Source organism: Mixophyes fleayi, chromosome 3 (genome assembly GCF_038048845.1).
Source record: "Mixophyes fleayi isolate aMixFle1 chromosome 3, aMixFle1.hap1, whole genome shotgun sequence".
In the NCBI taxonomy this organism is placed as follows: Eukaryota; Metazoa; Chordata; class Amphibia; order Anura; family Limnodynastidae; genus Mixophyes; species Mixophyes fleayi.
Window position 1 is genome coordinate 288869038 of NC_134404.1, and position 19381 is coordinate 288888418.

Below are 19381 nucleotides of genomic sequence, written 5' to 3' on the forward strand. Positions count from 1 at the left end.
TGGTAGTGTTATTTTCTACTAAAAATGTGAGAAAATTAAAGCAAAATGTGCCACGTATTTTCCCTGTTCCAAATGTAATGCTAAATAGCGGGTGAACATTAGGATCCAGGGGCGCTCTGTACTGATTGCACTGCGGCGTCAGTTGGGGCACAATGTAAAAACTGCTCCATTCAGGGTTCAATCCTCCTGAGGGGGTACTGTTTTTGACACAGGGGGTTGGTACCCCGGTCAAACTATGATCTAACCCATCGGAGGTTCCAGTGGTAGTTGAGGTGTTACCTTCTGCCTCTGAAAGCGGTAGCCTTTATTAATTCAGACATGTCTATAAAGAGAACAAGTCCTTTACCCTCGGTAGTAGGACAATCTTCTCAGGCGTATCAGGTATTTTCCCCTGCGGGAAGCCTGGATGGTCTGCAGTGATAGAAGGCCAGGAATTCAGAATGGCAGGTTATATCGGTTAAACCGGTGACTGAAGAGCCCGAGACATTTACCTAAAAATAAGAGACATAGATCAGCAAATTCGCTGTTTCTATTGTCTGACTCAGAGGGATCCTCTGAGGGAGAAGGTGAATGGTTAGAGGACTGTGACTCCTCATTAGTAGGATCATAGGAGAGTTCATATTCCCTCACTCTGCAGAGTTGAGAGAGTAAGCGGTTTTTCTTGGCTATGTGCCTGAAGGAAGACGCGAGTTAAGTGTATGAGGCAGACCAGAATTCAGCATCCAGTCTTCCTCTAGTTTCGGCGACCAGAAGTACATTATGGTTAAAATATGGAATGCGGATGTGGAATCTGAGAGATTGTAGTATCCCTTCCTTACGCTAGTGGAGTTAATACTCCAAGATCTAAGATTCCGAGGTTGGTTTTTTTTTTTCAGACAGCCCTTTAGGGGGGAAGCATGTCTGGCAGAGGTCATCCGGTTAGATCTAGATTTTCTGGAGGAGGAGACAATCTCTTCGGGGAAGATCAGCCTCATCCTCCTCTTCTGGGCGAATTATGCACATGGTGTGTCAGAAGATTTTTCTTCCAGAGGACAAGATAGGGTCTCTGCAAGAGGGGATGAACAGGATTCTGTCCTGTAAGAGGCCATTGGTCCTTCTGTGTATGAGGAAACATGGTAGCGTCTTTTGAGACTCTCCCTTATGACAGGATCCATTCTCTGTGTTTTCAAGGGAACATGTTGAAGAAGTGGACGGGGTCCCATCTGAAGTTAGATCGTCAGATGGTGTTATCTCTGGAGACGACACAGTCTCTCGGACGATGTTGAGTCACAACAGGAAGTTTACAAAATTTAGTGCAAGACCAGAAGAGATCTGATAATGGCAGTGTATGTGTTCACAATGCCAGGGGACTTCAGGCGAGGTTACCTGGTTCCCCCTATATCAATGATTCAGAGTCCTTGGAGACTCAAGAGGGAGATCGGCCAGTCATTCTTGTGGCGCCAGCTTGGACATGAAGAGTCTGGTGTCCAGAGGTTCTTCTTTGACATTGGACCTGGGTATTCGGTACCTCTTTGGAAACTTCTGCTGATTCAGGGATCATTCTGCATCAGAATCTAGCCCAATTGAATTTAAAGGCATGGCTTTTGAAGCCATTCTGTGGAAATCCAGAGGGTTTTCTTCCAGGGTAATTGATACCCTTATCTAGGCTAGAAAGCCAGTTCGGCTTAATTTTGTCACCGCATTTGCGTTCATACGTGCATGGTGTAGGAATAAAGCCTGCAGTTCAGAGTCTTTATCTTGTTTTTATACAAGATGGTTTGGATGTTAGGACTTTCTTACTGGGAGTGCTTCATATACAACTTCCCTATGTTCCACCAACGAATCTTGGAATCTTGTTTAGTCCTTTATACGCTGCAGGAGCTTCAGTACATACCGTTACAGTCAGCAGAGTTACGGTTTTTAACTTGGAAGGTGGTTTTCCTTCTTACTATTGCCTCAGCTCGAGGGGTATCTGAGCTGGGGGGGCTTTGTCGTGAACCTTATCTGGTTTTCGGGATGATAGAGCAGTCCTAGGGACAATGCATCGTTCTTCCTAGGGTGGTGTCTGGTTTTAATGTAGACCAGGGAATGGTGGTTCCTGTGTTCACAGAGGATCCTCAGGGATCTGGAACAAGGAACATGACCTTTTGGATGTGGTCAGGGCTCTACGAATTTATGTCAAAAGGACTGCTTCAAAGGAGTTTCTTATTATCTTGTTTGATTGTTTGGACGTGGATGATCAGCGTCTAAACAACTTATTGCTAGGTGGCTTACTCTGACTATAAGGCAAGCTTATGTCGGTACTAACCGTCCAGTACCAGAGTGTATTGTTGCCCATTCTCCCCGTTCTGCGGGGACGTCCTGGGCTTCACTCAATGGGACCTCAGCGGACCAGTTATGCAGAGCAGTTACCGGGTCCTTGGTCCATACTTTCACAAGATTGTACCAATTCAATGCTTTGCATCTTTGGACGCCTCAAATTGGCCGTAGTGCTCTACAAGCTGGACTATCAGAGCGGTCCCACCCTTAGGGGGCTGCTTTAGAACGTCCCCATGGTAAGCAGTGTCCCCCAGACTGGATGAAAGAGAAAAGAGGATTAATGTACTTACGTTAAATCCGTTTCTCTGATTTCATCTGGGGGACACTGCGATCCCTCCCTTCTGCCTTTCCTCTGTATGCTCTTGTTTGATTGACCTTTCTCCTTGGGGCTTTTTGAATTAACTGAGGAGGAAGAGGTGGGGGTATGTAGAGGGGAGGGGAGGGGTCTGTCAGCAATGCTAGAAATTAACTAGCTAGTTGCCAACTCCCATGCTCCCCTTCACACCCCCAATGGTAAGCAGTGTCCCCCAGACGGAATCAGAGAAACTGATTTAATGTAAGTACATAAATCCTCTTTTTCCCAGTAATCCTAATTTCCGGTTTTGGACTTTCCAAAACATTCAGAAGTAAGAAAATAATTTGTTTTTCTCGGTAGCTGTCAATAAAACAATGAAACTTTGCAGAGTCACATAACAGTCTATAGAAGTCATTTAAAAACAGAACATTAGGGTGCTAATGCTGAACAAATATTAGTATAATTAAGCATTCTGCTACATTCCTGGTCTTTCTAAAGCTGGGTACACACTACAGAAATTTCGACCAACTTTTTATGCCGAGCGATTTTACATGCAACCGATGGTCCGATCGCTCGGTCCATACACACTAGCCTTGTTTAGGACGATAAAGGGAAGAGCGGACGTCCCCTTTAGCAACTTTTCACAGCCATGTTGTCGTGAGCAATTACTGTAATTTCATACTCACAGTTGTGGATCGGTCGGAAGTTTATACACACTACACAGCGGAAACGAGATTGGAACGAAAATATTAAACGGTACGACCAACCAAATGAGGTGACAATCGTCCATTTGGACAGACTTTCGACCATCGTGTCACTGCACACACTGACCCGACTTTTGAACAAGCGGTCGTATGTCGGCTGTTTGAGCCGATTATTGGACGAAAACAGTGTAGTGTGTACCCAGCTTAAGTGTTCAAATGGCATTTGTAAAGGACAAATTAGTGAACTATGAATGTATCATCATCTCCAGGGTTAGCTTTAGTTGAGCAATGTAGGTGGGTGCAGGACCTGGATCAGGCCTTCTGTGCATCCATCTGTAACAGATCCAGGGTAATATAGATAATTCACATAGTTAGACCTAGAAATAAAAGCACTTACCATAAAAGACAACACAGTGCAAAAATGCACTAAGTGTTCTGATCATTAAGGCACAAACTACCTCTGGACAATGGGTTATTCAAAAATTGTGTAAATCACCTGGATGTTGCCTTGGAGATACAAAAACATAACAATTCAAACAAAGAATTAGTTACCTTGATCTGATAACTGGGCGACTTATGTTTTTCTCGGTTAACACCCACATGTGACCGCTTATGTCCTCCCACCATATACTGGTACAGCTGCTCTGGAACATTCAGGTCAGACATGCCAATCAAATTACTCCCATGCTGGAAAATGGCAGAATACAATAGTTATTAAGACTATGCAAGTAAAAAAATATATATAGTGTCCATATGGATAAAACACACAACAAACTTAAGATTCTGCTAAGTGACATTAAATGGATAGAATGAAAAAGCATTGCATTTATTATGAACATTGCTTTTCAGGAGATCCTTTCTTTCAAGTATGTGCCAGATGGAGAAAACTGTTCACCAGTATTGCCTTGATGAGGCTGTCGATTTCACTGACAACGTAGGAGTTGTCAGGGATCTGATCGAAAATTATCACCAATTCTGGAAGTAGACCTTCCTTGTAAAAATAAATTAAAAAAATCAGTATTTAGTCCCACTAAGAGCGTGGCCTTGCCACAACTGACAGGAGCAGTTGACCCATTGGTCAGGGAACTCCCAGTGAACAGGTGGTCTAATAACCTGGTGAAGGAATAGGACAGACCCAGGTGTCTGCCCAGGCTGATCGCTGTTGCTTGAATAAGAAAAAAACAGGGTGCAGCATTCAGGCATGTGCACAAACATGCAGACGATGCCCAAAGAGGGATGTAAGAAGAAGGTACCGAAGGAGGCGGTGGAAGGGTTACCAGCACAAACTCCGAATAAGCACAATAATGATCCTATTAATTTCGACAGGACCATTATTGGGCATTGCAAAATAAAATGCTTGTGTCCAATACCAGCAGTGATATCGCAGCATATATGGACAGCATTATAGACTGTGTTAGTGTAAATACACAACTTTATATCACTGGATAACAACTATGTGTCGCTCATATAGAAGACACCAGTCTGGATCCATAGTAACACATGTATTGCAAGCAAGTTACAGAAGAGTGAAAGAGTGTGCGGTCTGATTTGTGACATCGTATGTGGCTATGACGAATCAGAGCAAGTTCCTACTACAACCATCCTTAATAGAGAATCACTATTAAGCACACTACACTTTACACTGAGCTATTCTAAAAGAAAAAAAAAAAAGAAAAAAAGGCACAATAAACATAACATTTTTAATGCAACAGAAATAATAGTAAATGCTGGAAAAATTAAACATCTTGACAAAGGGTTATTTATATTAGTAGCATACCCCGAGACACACCATACCCAGAGCCAGACCAGCTGCCAGGGAATACGACTCTCGGTCTGTGCAGTACTCCATTTCGGGCCCTGGGGGGCGGCCTAAAAAGTAAAAATAAATTATTGACTGAACAAATATTCATCATCATCATCACCATTTATTTATATAGCGCCACTGATTCCGCATCACTGTTGTCCCTGCCTCATTGGAGCTTACAGTCTAAATTCCATAACATACACAGACAGAAAGACAGACAGAGAGAGAGAGAGAGACTAGGGTCAATTTTGATTGCAGACAATTTACCTACCAGTATGTTTTTGGAGTGTGGGAGGAAACCGGAGCACCCGGAGGAAACCCACGCAAACACGGGGAGAACATACAAACTCCACACAGATAAGGCCATGGTCGGGAATTGAACTCATGACTCCAGCGCTGAGAGTCAGAAGTGCTAACCACTTAGTCCCCGTGCTGACCCACAAACAAAATTCATAGCAGTTTGGCTCTGTTGTAAAACAAGCCATTGTCTTGTAAAGGAAAGCAATTCAAACAGTGTGCAAATTATATTTATAACACAGCATTAAACACTGCATACGTTGCACAAGTCTGCAGGTGCTAGCTCTATAGCTTTTCTCATCAGGTCTCAATGGCCTATCAGATTTCAATGTACTACAAATTAGTATATAGTGTGCTTTATAAGCCAGTATTAAAGCTTTGCTCACAGCCTAGCTGGGAAAAATGCTAATGTCAAATTTGCTTTAGATAAAATTGCCTGTAAATGTCAGTTTGAGTGGGTCCGAAAATATCACCCAAATCTGATAAACATACCATTGGTCAGGATGTCAGACAAGGTGGAAACCTCAGTCATGAGACACAACTACTTTACAAGGCTATTCAAGTAGAAATACACTGTATCTTATATTTAGAAATACAGGGCCCAAAAATAAAAAAAATAAAAAAAATAAAAAATTCCTGTTTGTCTCCATGTAAGCTGTGTATACTGGTATTGTTGCGATGCTGAAACAAACTGTTATCCTTCATAAGCTGGAACCATATTTTTTTTTTTTTTAAATTGAGTGTTTGGTTCTCTACAGATTATTTTACATTATATTTCTGCACCTTCTTTTCCCCTCAAAGACTATAAAAGATTCGACAGGATAGCTTTTCTATTTTCTCAAAGGCCATCTTCCCTTACTTATATCAGCAAGTGGCTTGTAAATGAAAGGGTTAAAACAAGAGTTGAAAATAAATCCCTTTTACATATACTAAAGTGTCATTCAGTACAGTATTTCCAATGTAAGCTCTATTATTTATTTAGCAAGAAGATAGATCATATGCCAAGTATCGGTTATGCTCCCTTAAGTGTACAGAGAACTTCCTTTTGCTACACACTTTAGATGGAGATGAAACATTGTCTGAGAAGTGGGGGGAGGTTGATTTTTTTCCTTTAACCTGAGAAGTTGGTCAAGCCTGTGGCCGGCTAGTGCTTTCTGTGCCAATGCATTAACAGAGTACAGCTGGGTGCGCAGAACTGACAGGCTCAGATATAATTGTACAGAAAACAAAACACTCTTTAAAACAAAGCATCATTATATTTGGTGCTGTCGCTTACATCAAACCTTCTTGTGTGCAATAGACTATATCAGGGTTTCCCAAACCCAGTCCTCAGGGCTCCGCAACAGTGCAGGATTTCCATATCTCCTTGCTGGAGCACAGGTGTATTCATTACAGAAGGACGTTTAATAGGGTGGCTGATCCGTGGGGTGGGACTACCCACTAGAAAGTACCCCAAAACCAGGGCCGGCCTTGACAAGCATGGAATCACAGACCAGGGCTCTAGAACTCTTATTCCATGCTAGTACAGTTGTGGGTGAAAAGAGGGGCCATAAGGAAGGGGCCAGCACAGGGCTCTCACACTGCAACCACCGTAGATATGCCACTGTTTGATGGGAAGTTAGAGCACAATAATTCTGGCAACCTTATTGTGAACAGTATAGTCAACAATTTAGAATACAAAAAGCATCGTAATGACTGATATTCAATATACAGAGCATTTTAATGACTGATATGTAATACGTAGAGCATTATAGTGATTGCTATACAGTGCTGGAAGCATTATAGTGAACAATATACAGCACCGAGTGACTCCCATATAACACAGAGTTCGACCGAGTGTCCACTATACTGGGGTTTCCCAAACCCAGTCCTCAGGGCTCCCCAACAGTGCAGGTTTTCCATATTTCCTTGCTGGAGCACAGGTGTATTCATTACTGACTGACACATTGTAACAGATCCACAGGTGGTCCTAATTATGTCACATGTGATCTTGAAAACCTGCACTGTTGGGGAGCCCTGAGGACTGGGTTTGGGAAACCCTGGACTATACATTTCAGCATAACAGTTTATGAGATGCAAATCCACCATGGAATTGCTTTGCTTCTACTTCTCCTACTGAATACTTTTTGTATGGCTACTTTTTCAGTGAATGAAAACGCTATGCACACTTCTAATAAGCTTTTATCTGGTTACTCTGCATAATGTCCAAGTATTTTCATGTAGTCACATCATAATGCAGTGCTTGTGGTATATTGATGTTATTTTTCAACTTGTAAAGTTATCTTTATATATTATTACATAATGTCATGGACATAATTACACCACAAATACAAATAAAACAAACTTTTGAACAGCATTATTACGTGGCGTGCCGTAACATTTTATCAGGTGCTATGGTTTACCTATTTCAGCCAGCAGCACCTCAGCGATATGTCTATGTGCGGTTCCCTGGTAAACCAGGCCGATGCCAATGACAGCAGCCACCTGCACGTTGTGTGGCACATCCAGTTCAGTGGATGTGGGAGGTAAGAGAGCTGGGATGTGAATGCTGAGTAGTCGCGTTATTGAAATGTCCATTGTGCCAAGTTTCGCAGCTGAAACCCCAAGCAGCAGCCCAATGCTGGTCATCTCATGACCCTGGTGGGAGAGGAGGGGAAAAAGCAAAAGAGAAACCAAATGGTTGCGTGAAAAGATTCTACTATAGAGCCAACTTTAGTATGCACTAGAGAGTATGGTTTTATAATGATGTGATAAATATGTAGTTTTGTAATACCATCTAACATAAGGAAACGAAACAGAAATAGTACACCGACGCTTTAAATGTTACCTACAGTTACGTAAAAAACCTATTAGGTCCTCTGACTAGCACCCAATGCTGAGTTTGTAGGTAGATGTTTTGCAGATGAAATTAGGTTACTCAAAAAAAAAAGTGGGCATTTGTTTTTCCTGTGAAACCTGTGGGCATGTAACAATCAGTCACGATCTTGGGTAAATATTGCATTTGAATAATATATATTAAATATTTTATCAACTAAATACAGTTTGCAATGTAAAAAATATGCCTACTTTAAAACTAGGGTTGAAAGTATTGCATTTAACTGGATTTGATGCAAGATAAAGCTGGCAACCCTGCTAGATATTGTATTTATGCATGTGATTTTGTTTCTTACAAATAGACTGACTGACATCTACAAATCATTTGACCAAACAGGATAATATAGTAACAACGAAAGCTTACATTTCAATGTCTAAAACAAGCTACTCACAAACTGGTTGGTATAGACATTTTCTGCTACTCAAATTCAATTTACCATAATTTACTGTAAACCTAGTTAACCGTTGCATATTGTCTTCTGTGGAGTCCAGAGGTAAAAGCAGCAGCAACAAGCTACTTTTCAGGAGCAGCTAGACAAAGATATGCAACACCCATTGAGCTCACTTGATTAGTCTAGTTTGCCTATATTCAATAAGTTGTGTTTGATATCAGTCATCCCATCACAAGCAAGTGTCTTGTGGAACTTTCTCCTGTCACCATGTCTCACTCTGTGGCTTCATTCCCCTGCCTACACCTTGACACTGCCGCTTGTTAGATGCAGCCCCATTACACAATTACATGCGTGAAAAAGTCACTGCCAAAGTTGGAACAATTGTCTATTGTAATACATGGTTCAATGCATGAACTTCGCTTCATTTAGGAAACGTGCTTGACCATATAATGGTCTTGCATCGGTTTGACAGAAGCCTCACATAACATACTCTGCATTGTCTGCTGTCAGTCTGTGGCTTCCCGTTTGCCTTTAGTCCCCTCTTCCCATCATGACACAGCCCCATGCAGTTCTGTCCACACACAATCGGGAGTGCACTGTCTCACACAGAATCAGCACACTTATCTCATGAAATATTACGTATTCCTGTTAGCATTACAATTACCCAATTGGCTACAGACTAATTACTCTGACCACCGACACTTCAAAGCAGGGCTCACAGGGCTGAACAGGAGAAGAAAGATAACAAAAAGGTGCTCAGATCAAAGCAAGCACACATTAAAGATTCCTGATGGCATAAAAACATTCTACAGTAAAATAATTTACTAGATAGGATACAATATGAACCAAAATGTAAAAAACCTCACTATTAGTGCAGTATGTATGTAACAAATATACTTCCGGCATGCGCATATAAGTGAAAGATCCATTACTAATTCAATTACTCAATGTTATTAATTATATAGGCTTTACAATATTTAAAAAGACCCTTACCTTGGTTAAGTAGTCATGAATGTTCAACGTTGCCAGTTTGGTGAGATGACCATTTAGGCCCAAAGCCATAAGAAAGCCAGCATACTCATTAGCCAATTCTGCATTTTTTGGTTTGTTGTAAACAATCCAAGCAGAGTCTATTTGGGAAGCAGGGGCTATTTTAAGGCCTGCCGCCACTCCATTGTGGAAGCTGGCCCAACAAGCCATGTTCGGCGGCACATCAATGTTTCCACTATTGAGATCCACGGTTGTGTTTCTGGGTGGAGCTCGACCTACTCATGAACAAAAAATGTTATGCTTCAATCTCTATAGGCAACACAAGACAAACACAAAAACCACAGGAAACACACCAACCTGTGAGATTCAGTTTTGGGATAGGAAGTGGTTCTGTGGGAACTGGATGATGGGAAAACAATGTGAACATTCCCCGGCCCAGAGGCAAGGCCATGGTCCTCTGACACAGCTGCAATAGTCTACAAAATTGTAAACACTATAAAGGAGTGTGCATGTGACATTTAGCTTTACAACCTTAAATATAAATACTTTAAAACAAACAATATCAACAATCTTTAAATTAGCTTAGGGTGCAGTTTACCTTGTACATTTTAAAAGGGAAGATCACTTTTGCTGAACCTCCCCCTCTGTCTCTAATCAGACCCCATATGTAGCAAATAGTGGACTCTCTCCCCCATTAATTCAAGCAACAAGAAACCAATTGACGTGTGTGATCACAATGCGGGGAAAGGGTGTCCATTCATCCCTTTTCTACAGAGCTCACCAGAAGCAATCTACTGGCTACATGGAGGACAGGTTACAAAGAGGGGAGGTTCTACAAAAGTAACCTTCCCCTTTAAACCACCCACCCAAAAAGACAATTTTCCTCTGCCATATATTAATAACTTTTATGCCAATTTAAATGAATAACTTCACATTTTTTTTACATAAATGTATACAACAGCATAGTACACAAAGGGCACCTTCACCTGTTCTCTTTCTCTTCTATGTACTCATGGTCACTCACTTCAGGCATTTGAACAACATTTACACGTATAGGATGGGAACTTTGCAAAAGTCTGCGCACTTCCTGCACTCGCAAGTCTTCACTCCAAATCAATGACATCACTTCCTGGTTTAAGTCATTCATCCCATCATCCTCCTCCTCAGTCTCCCCTGCAGGAGGAACCTCTGCAGATGGCACCTGAGCTATGGACTAAAAAACAGGAAGATGAAGAGGCAAGTAAAACCAATCCTCTTTAGCAGGCCACCAAAGCCCATTTTTCATAATTCTATTGCAATATAGAGAGGGGCCCCAGCAATTAAAAAATGTTGGCAATAATATGTCTGACAAATACATTTCCGTGTCTAAGATTACATTGTTCTAAACCTGTTCTTGGTAAAGCCATTAAACCACAATGTAAGAATTAAGAGGAAGAAAGATATGTATCTGCTTTTGTAACTTGTGTTGACAAATACATATAATGGATAGGCATACAAAAAAATTACATATTATATTAATTTTAGTAAGTAGGACCTAAACGCTCAAATACACATCTTCATATCAAATCAAGGACAGGAGAAATTTTGGCTCTTCAAGGCCAGACCAATTTTTATGGAGAGGTGTTGATTCCACTGGGAATAGCTTTTCTATATTTTAGTCTAACTAAGCAAATTTTGTAGCATTTTAATGACAAATAGGGCTTCCTTTTACTATACTGTAATAATGTATTTAGATTTTTATTTTCTGGGCTTTATATAGGCAAAAATAAGTAAATTAAATAAAAAATACACTTTTCCGAATCTTCCCAAAGATGCTTTTATGTTTTTAGTGCAACACTGGAAATGGGTTTAGGGATGCCAAATACGAGGTCTGACAGAATTACAGGACCCAGACACATAAAATATCTCTGGAACCTGTAAAACTTCTATTGGTTTTCAAGTGCATCAGTCTGCACAAATCCTAAGTGGGTATAGGGCAGAAACAGTCAAACAAAATTTGATCTTACTTTATTCATGCATTTTTTAAACACTTTTGAACACTCATATTACGGGTCATGTCAGGGCAGGGGGGCCTGATCTATATCCCCACTCCACCTCCGTAGTAATCCACCCCCCCCCCCCCCCCACAAAATCTCTTGTAGTAGAGATCTAATTGCATCAAGTGATTGATCACTGAAAGTCTCTTTGGTTGTCAGTTAGTAGGATTTTTTCCACTTAGAGGTAACTTCGGCCTTTACCAGTCCATGTAGTGAGAGGATATTGTCCTCTGGCAAGGACAACCGTTCGAACAGAAGGCCCAGAAAGATCAAATTCTGGGAAGGGCTCGGGTTGGACTTTTGAAGTTGCCGATCTAACACCCAGGTTGTGTCCTGAACATGGTACTGAAGCAAGGTCAGGGAATTCGCCTTGATCAGCAGATCGTTGAGATAAGGAACTACCGTTACACCTCTGGGTCTGAGTAGAGCCACCATTACTGTCATGATCTTGTTGAACACCCTCAGCACTATCGCCAGGATGGAGGATAGAGCCAGAAACTGATAATGGCGACTTTGAACAGCGGATCCGAGAAGGCATTGTTGACCTTCCCAGATTGGAACATGCAGGTACATGTCCTATATGTCAACAGACGCTATGAACTCGCCCTGTTTCATGCTGTTGATGACGGACCATAACAACTAAATATTAAACCTAACCACACTGAACTGCACGTTTAGGGATTTAATATTGTTTATTTCTGTTGGTTTTCAAACATAATTTTAGACAAACTACGGTTTCCATGAAAATTTGGCCAAAGGGGACATTGTTCAATTTCATATTGACAGAATAGTGAATAGAAATTTGCCTTCATATGTTACTGAATATTAATATAAACAGTAAAGTGAAACAAAGTGCTATTAAATAGTAAAGAACATTCCTTAGTGGAAAATTACATGTTCCAAGACTGCAGTCACTCACAGATTTCACTTGGGGAAGGTTTCCTTCGCAGGCTTGTTTGGAAAGGTCTTGGCGTCCTATGAGGAGACAGACTAGTTCCGGCCAATCAGAAGCAGGCTGTTGCCGACACTGATAAATAGCGTGCCTAATAGGAAGTGCAACTCCAAAAGGCAGAGACTCCAAATCTCGTAGAGAAAATCCTAACATTAGAGAAAACATGTTTTAATATCGTTTAGACAGAAGGGAAGGATAGTCACTTTTCTGTAAAGACTCCTATAATAATTGTCTACTTTATATAAGTTATTTTTCAGGTTAAAAATCCTTTATTTTGAAAATAACTTTAAAGTTTCCATAATGTAAGAACGTATACTGGAGTACAAAAAATTATACATCCAGCCTTGTTATTCACATTACACAATTATAACCAGAATTTTATGAAGCATATAGATGTGGTGACTGAGGGGACCTGAATATTTTCATGTATCCTTCTGGAATTGGAAGGGCATTCTCAATTATTTTATATACGTTGAGGGTACTAACTACACCATGATTTTATCATTGTTCCAGAAATAAAATAATTTTATCTTTGAATAATGGGTCTCTGAAAGGCACTGGGTAGGACTGTGTTTTCTCAAATGCTGCCCACATCATCATCATGCTAGACCAGTAAGAAGCTCTGATGTGATGTGGGGGATGCATTGGGAAACCAAAAATGTTTCCTAAAGAGCAATTAGTATCTGAACACCCCACTTCTATAAACTTTCTGGGCCAATCACTTTGGCAAAGAAAACTGAAGTAGGTGTTCAGCTAAAAGATGCACTATGTAACTAAAACTTTAAGGCCAGCCACACACGAACCGAGCGTACACATATTATGTGTCCAAATCCAACCATTCAATTACCACAAATTGTGATATTAGATCAATTGCCCGATGGCAACAGCAAAACCGCAGTGTGTATACTCAGCTTAACATGTATGAATAGGAATATAAAAATTCAGGTAGTTTGCATGGCTATATAATGGTACGAGGAAAATGGTACAGTCATACATTTTAATTATTTTTTTATAATCATAGAATGGTTCCAATATTGCCAGATAAGAAAAAGATCTCCATCCATAATTAAAATTCATTATTGTATGGTTTTCTATGTTCAGATAAAACAGAGATTTCTTGCACGTGGTGCATCTGTCACCCAATCCGCTGGGCCCCTGAAGCGGTTGTCACAATTCTGGTGTGTCGTTCATGCCCCCTACCCAGTGCATCTAAATGGGATGTTCACAAAGGATGGGCATAGACAACACCATTGCCCATTTGAACGAGGCAAGTGATATTAGTATACAAGAGAGTGTTGTTGGGCTGTTGACAGTTTACATGAGCCAATGGCACACCCCAGACAATAAAATAGAGTGCTTCTTCTTAACATAATCACCTTCACCACGATGTTTAATAATTTAGTACTTGGGTACGTTTTTTATTATAATACATTTACCATTATGGTATGTTATTTCTGGTAATACACAATTGTTTGCAATGAATACTGGAGTAATGTCATTACTAAGAATATTAACAAAAATGTATACACATACTGAGAGATTGTAAGCAAGCATTACATTACATAAGGACATCGTTTTGTGAAGCATTACTTGTTAGATAAAACAAGTGGGCTTTTGTGAGAGACAGCTCTTCTTCTGAAGTTATTGCACAGTGTAGCTACGCAGGTATTTCACTATTTCTATGACTTGCCCGAGGTCCAGCTTAGAATTAATTTATCCCAGCAGAGGAAGCATTATGGCCTCCTAACCGACCTCCTTCCAGCCTCCCACCTACCGCCCTGCCTATCCTGCCCTCCTCCTACCTCCCTCCTCCCCTCTCCGTCTGCCTCCATTCTCCCCCTTTACTCCTCCTACCCTTGCGTCTCTGTCCGTCCTACCCTCCCCTTAGATTGTACGCTCCTTCGAGCAGGGCCTCCTCTCCTCCTGTTCTCCAGCTCCTTGTCTCCTCCGTGAGGTCCTCCTGCCCTTCTACCCCTCTAGCTACCCCGCTGGGGGCTCTCACCTCTCATCTAGCTGTACATTGAGCTTCCAAGTTACTGTGCTTTTTTGTTAACTGTACTGTGCTGTCTCACCCTGTATCGTGTTTCTGTCTGTCCCTGTACGGCGCTACGGATACCTAGTGGCGCCTTATAAATAAAAATTAATAATAATAATGGCAGCATCCATTTATGCAACAAAAATGCAAATGATGCTCCCTGTGAGAATAACTTCTGACCCAAATGTAAAAATGAACTCTACCTAGCATTACTTGTGCAACATTGCTCACCTATGTCAGTCATCCACACCACCAGCTTTTCAGATAGACCAGAGACAGATGGAATGGGCTTCAGACTAAACCTGCAGTAACAAGCAGAACATAGGTCAGTGACAAACTCCCAGAAATCCTCTAGATAAAATAAGTTCAAAGTTCTCACCTTCTGACATCTTCCTGCTGCTGTTTTCTTTGTCCTAAAAACAGAAAAATATGCACAGTTTATATACGTGCAAAAAACTCAGACAAATGACTGTAACACACAGGTATGCACAGTTTACCTGCTGTTATTTTGGACAGGTACTTTGTGGTCTTGTTTAACACTGCATTCTCATCCCCAAGTATGTACAAAGCAAAACTCTACAACATAGTAAAAACAGCATACTTCAGATGTATAATCATTCAAAACGTGTTGAAAGACAAAGAAAATAAGCTTAAATGAAGTGCTCAAAATATACACAGGATATTCTAGTTTTAATATAATAGTTATGTATTCCAAAACAAAAAACAAAGGCCCCAGTGAAAAACAAAATAATTCCTTAATGACCATGGTATTTTATGTGCAGGCTACATATCACATTTTCACTAGTCTACCCAAGCAAAATTGTGTGTGGGGGTACAAAAAAATCAAAACCCCATCATCATTACATGCTTTCAATGATTCTTCCCAAAGTTATGTTCACACAATAAGAGAATCCCCAGAACATTAAGCCTAAACTTACTCTGCTTATTATTAAACATAGATATCCCAAATGTGTGTTCCTGACACTATCTCTGATGAAGTAACATGGCCAACGACAACAAGATATGCTGAAGGGACATGTGACCAAGTCTTTAAGGTGGGAGCAAGCGCACAATTGGGCAATATTCCTTCTGTGTTTCATGCATGTTTGTGCAAGTCTGACACTCAAACAAACGAAGTCACATAGACTAGCTGGCATTATTTAAGGGGAAGTATTTCACATTAATATATAATAATGGCTGTGCATGCCCACTACATTCTCTTTAATTCCTCTACAGCAGATTGCACTGTTAGGAGGACAGTGGTTCTCTAACTAAACAAGCAGGCACTGACACCAGAAATGTCTGCATAGACTGCCGTCCCCTGAAGACAGATACGACTGAAGAACTGAATTGAATCAAGATATATTTTTCTAGAGACTGTACCTAACAAAACACTAAAAGGTCACTAAGGGGCATATTCAATTGTCCGCGGGATTTGCGAAAATCCCGCGGTCCGCGCAGGATTACCGTTATTATGGGAGCTGCGAGCTGAAATCCAGCGAGAGATTACCGTATTAACGGTAATAGTTTTTCCGCGCTCGAACCCGTGGACAATTGAATACCCCCCTAAGGGTTGTATTTAGAAAACAGATTCAAAGAATCAGTTACATTTAATAAATAAAAAATGTAATTGATCCTCAAAAGGTGGATATATCCGTTAATCTACAATGTCCCTTTGAAACCACTACCTATATGATTGTGGAAGTTTAATGTATTACCAGCACTACAAGCTTGCTTCTCTCACAGATCCTGGGAAGGTACGGATAAGCAGTCACGTTGCCTCCTTTCAGACACGAACTCAACCAGTGATAGATACTCGGTGGTTTGGCAGTAAAAAATGAAGGATAACTCATAAAACCAATCTGAGCTGCATAAGAAGTGTGGAATAAAATGAAAACAAAGTTTTATGGAGAAGAACTACATACCTGCACTATATAGGCAACCATAAACATTTTTGCAATTTGCTATGCACTTAAAAACTGCCTCGAGTGATATACGTGATATACCCGAAGAGCTATATTTCTATGAATTACAAAATATTCATACTACCTAAGATATTTCGTAGGGGCCATCTTTACATACTGTTTCACATCATTAAATGCAATTAGTTTGTGTCATGATAACTCAATGCACAGCGCTACGTAATATATCAGTGCTTTTAAATAAAGGAAGCTAATAATATAATATATTGTTTGGAATAATAAATCATCACACAATCCTGTATGGCATATAATAAGCCTGTGTCAGTACTAACTAGCTAGGCAAACAAGTTTTAATTTTGTCTGCTACCATTCCAAACACACAGGGAAAAAGCAAAATTATTTACCATAATGCACAAAGTTTGAAGCTAGAAAACGTACTTGGTTCAATGCGACAAGTCTGGCTGGAGTTCCTGAGAAAGGCTGGAAAATCTCTGAAGTAAAAATCTGTGTAAGCGTGCAGGTTCAAGTCCCTACAATACAAAGAATACTAATAAAAAAACATGGACACAATATACATATAATGTGAGTTAAAAACACCTTCATTTTACTATTGGAATGTGTAGACCTGTGCAAGATTTGAATATATACGTATACACTCAGTGGCCACTTAATTAGAAAGACCTTTCTAGTACTGGGGAGGACCACCCCTTCGCCCACATAACAGTCTGAATTCTTCATGGCGTGGATTCAACAAGGTGTTTGAAACATTTCTAGGAGGTTCTGGTCCATGTTGACATGATAGCATCACACGGTTTAGGCAGATTTGTCGGCTACACATTCATGCTGACAATATCCCTTTCCACATCACAAAGGTACCCTATTGGACTGAGATCTGGCGAATGGTGACTGTGGAGTACACGGCACGCATGATCATGTTTTTGGAACCAACTTGTGATTGCATTGGCTTTGCTATATGGTGGCCTATCCTGCTGCAAGTAGCAATTAGGAGATGGGAAGACTATGGCTATAAAAGAATGTGTATGGTCAGCATCAATACTCAAGTAGGATGTGGCATTTAAACGATACTCGATTGGTATTAAGGGGCCTAATGTGTGCCAAGTTGACATTCCCCACACCACCACCAGTCTGCACTGATGACACAAGACAGGAAGCCACATTATGACCTTATCACTGTGTGTTGTAGAAGAGATCGAGATTCGGCAGACCAGACAGCGTTTTTCCAAAGTTCAACTGTCTGGTTTTGGCGAGCCTGTGCCCACTGTAGTCTCAGATTACTGTTCTTAGCGGACAGGAACGGAGACTGACGTGGTCTGCTGCTGTAGTGCTGTGCATTCAGAGTTGCTTTTCTGCATACCACTGTTATAATGCATGGTTATTTGTGTTACTCTCGCCTCCCTGTCAATTTGAAGTTTGGCTATTCTCCTCTGACCTCCCATTAATAAGGAATTTTCAGTCACTGGATGTATTTTGTTTTACGCACCATTCTCCTTAAACCCCAGTGTGTGAAAATACCCAACGATCAGGTGTTTCTGAGATACCCAAACCACCCTATCTGGCACCAACAATCATTCCATGGTCAAAGTCACTTACATCACATTCTGGTTTTGGGTCTGAACAACAACTGAACCTCTTGACCGTGTCTACATGTTTATATGCACTGTCAAATTAATGGCAAATTAGGTATTTGCATTAATGAGCAGGTGTACCAAAGAAGTGGCCACTGAGTGTATATAGTAAGGTCCCTAAATTTCTATTTCCTCCACTCCCAACATTTACTATCCAGATAGGTTGCTATGGACAAACATAAACAACTTAATGCCAATGCAGCTGAATAACTCTATTGAAGCTCAGGCATTTGCTATGCAAACTTATGCATAGTAATCCAACAAAATGCTGGCACCTGTGAGTTGTGTAGATAGGGGAAGCATATGGTTTTCAGCTGCTGTGGAAAATCACAATAACTACCTTTTATTCTTACACAAGCACCTGACACATTTCTACAGACAAAAATGTTTTAGATAGAACAAGCCAGTTGTAAAGATAGTATAGAATTACATGTAAACTACAAAACGTGAAATGGCATATAAACTACAAAACGTGAAATGGCATATTTATTGGTAAGTAAAAAAAAATAAAAATTTTTCCCCATCAGCTTTCTAGGGTACTGAGACTAACGAATGGGAGCATCCAAAAAGCATACAGTTAGGGAGCAACACGTGCCTTACAGTCCTCTAAATTACTTTATATACACCAAGAGAACTAGGAATGGGCAGTAATAAAGATGGCAAGGAGAACATGATGCTCCATATACAAAATGACATTCAGGCTCAGAATGGCTGATTACACAGTATAGACAGAGACAAAGCTTTTAGTAATACCAGGGCCACCCTGAAGGGTATCAAAGCCCAGGCAGATATGAAACATTAACATAAATACGGAGAGCTCTAACCACGTCTAACTTGTAAATAGATTGCTGATCAGAATGAGAAGCCGATGAAAAGACCGGAACCACAATTTCCTGGTTCAAATGGAATGATGAAACAACCTTCGGAACAAAAGAAGGGATAGTTCTAAAAAAAACCCGCTTTGTCCTCATGAAAAACCAAATATGGTTCTCGACAAGACAGAGCACCCAATTCTGAAACCCTGCGTGCAGATGCAATCGCTAAAAGAAAGACGACCTTCCAGGTCAGAGACCTAAAATCTGCCACGAGTAATGGTTCAAATGGGGGTCTAGTAAGCATGTCAAGCACCAGGTTAG

The 19381-nt window shown here is 40.6% G+C and overlaps 1 protein-coding gene across 1 annotated transcript in view; it reads right to left on the reverse strand.

The window, feature by feature from the left end:
- The window catches only part of ANAPC1 (anaphase promoting complex subunit 1), a 105597-nt gene that overhangs the window by 31125 nt on the left and 55091 nt on the right, over positions 1-19381 (reverse strand). Inside the window, exons 20-31 of the mRNA XM_075203757.1 lie at positions 17038-17129; positions 16396-16544; positions 15175-15253; positions 15057-15090; positions 14909-14979; positions 12610-12788; positions 10641-10867; positions 10012-10130; positions 9658-9929; positions 7801-8035; positions 5075-5166; positions 3850-3984 (exon numbers count right to left, since the gene is read on the reverse strand). Coding sequence (XP_075059858.1) covers positions 3850-3984; positions 5075-5166; positions 7801-8035; positions 9658-9929; positions 10012-10130; positions 10641-10867; positions 12610-12788; positions 14909-14979; positions 15057-15090; positions 15175-15253; positions 16396-16544; positions 17038-17129 — 1684 coding nt within the window. The remainder of the gene's footprint in view (positions 1-3849; positions 3985-5074; positions 5167-7800; positions 8036-9657; positions 9930-10011; positions 10131-10640; positions 10868-12609; positions 12789-14908; positions 14980-15056; positions 15091-15174; positions 15254-16395; positions 16545-17037; positions 17130-19381) is intronic.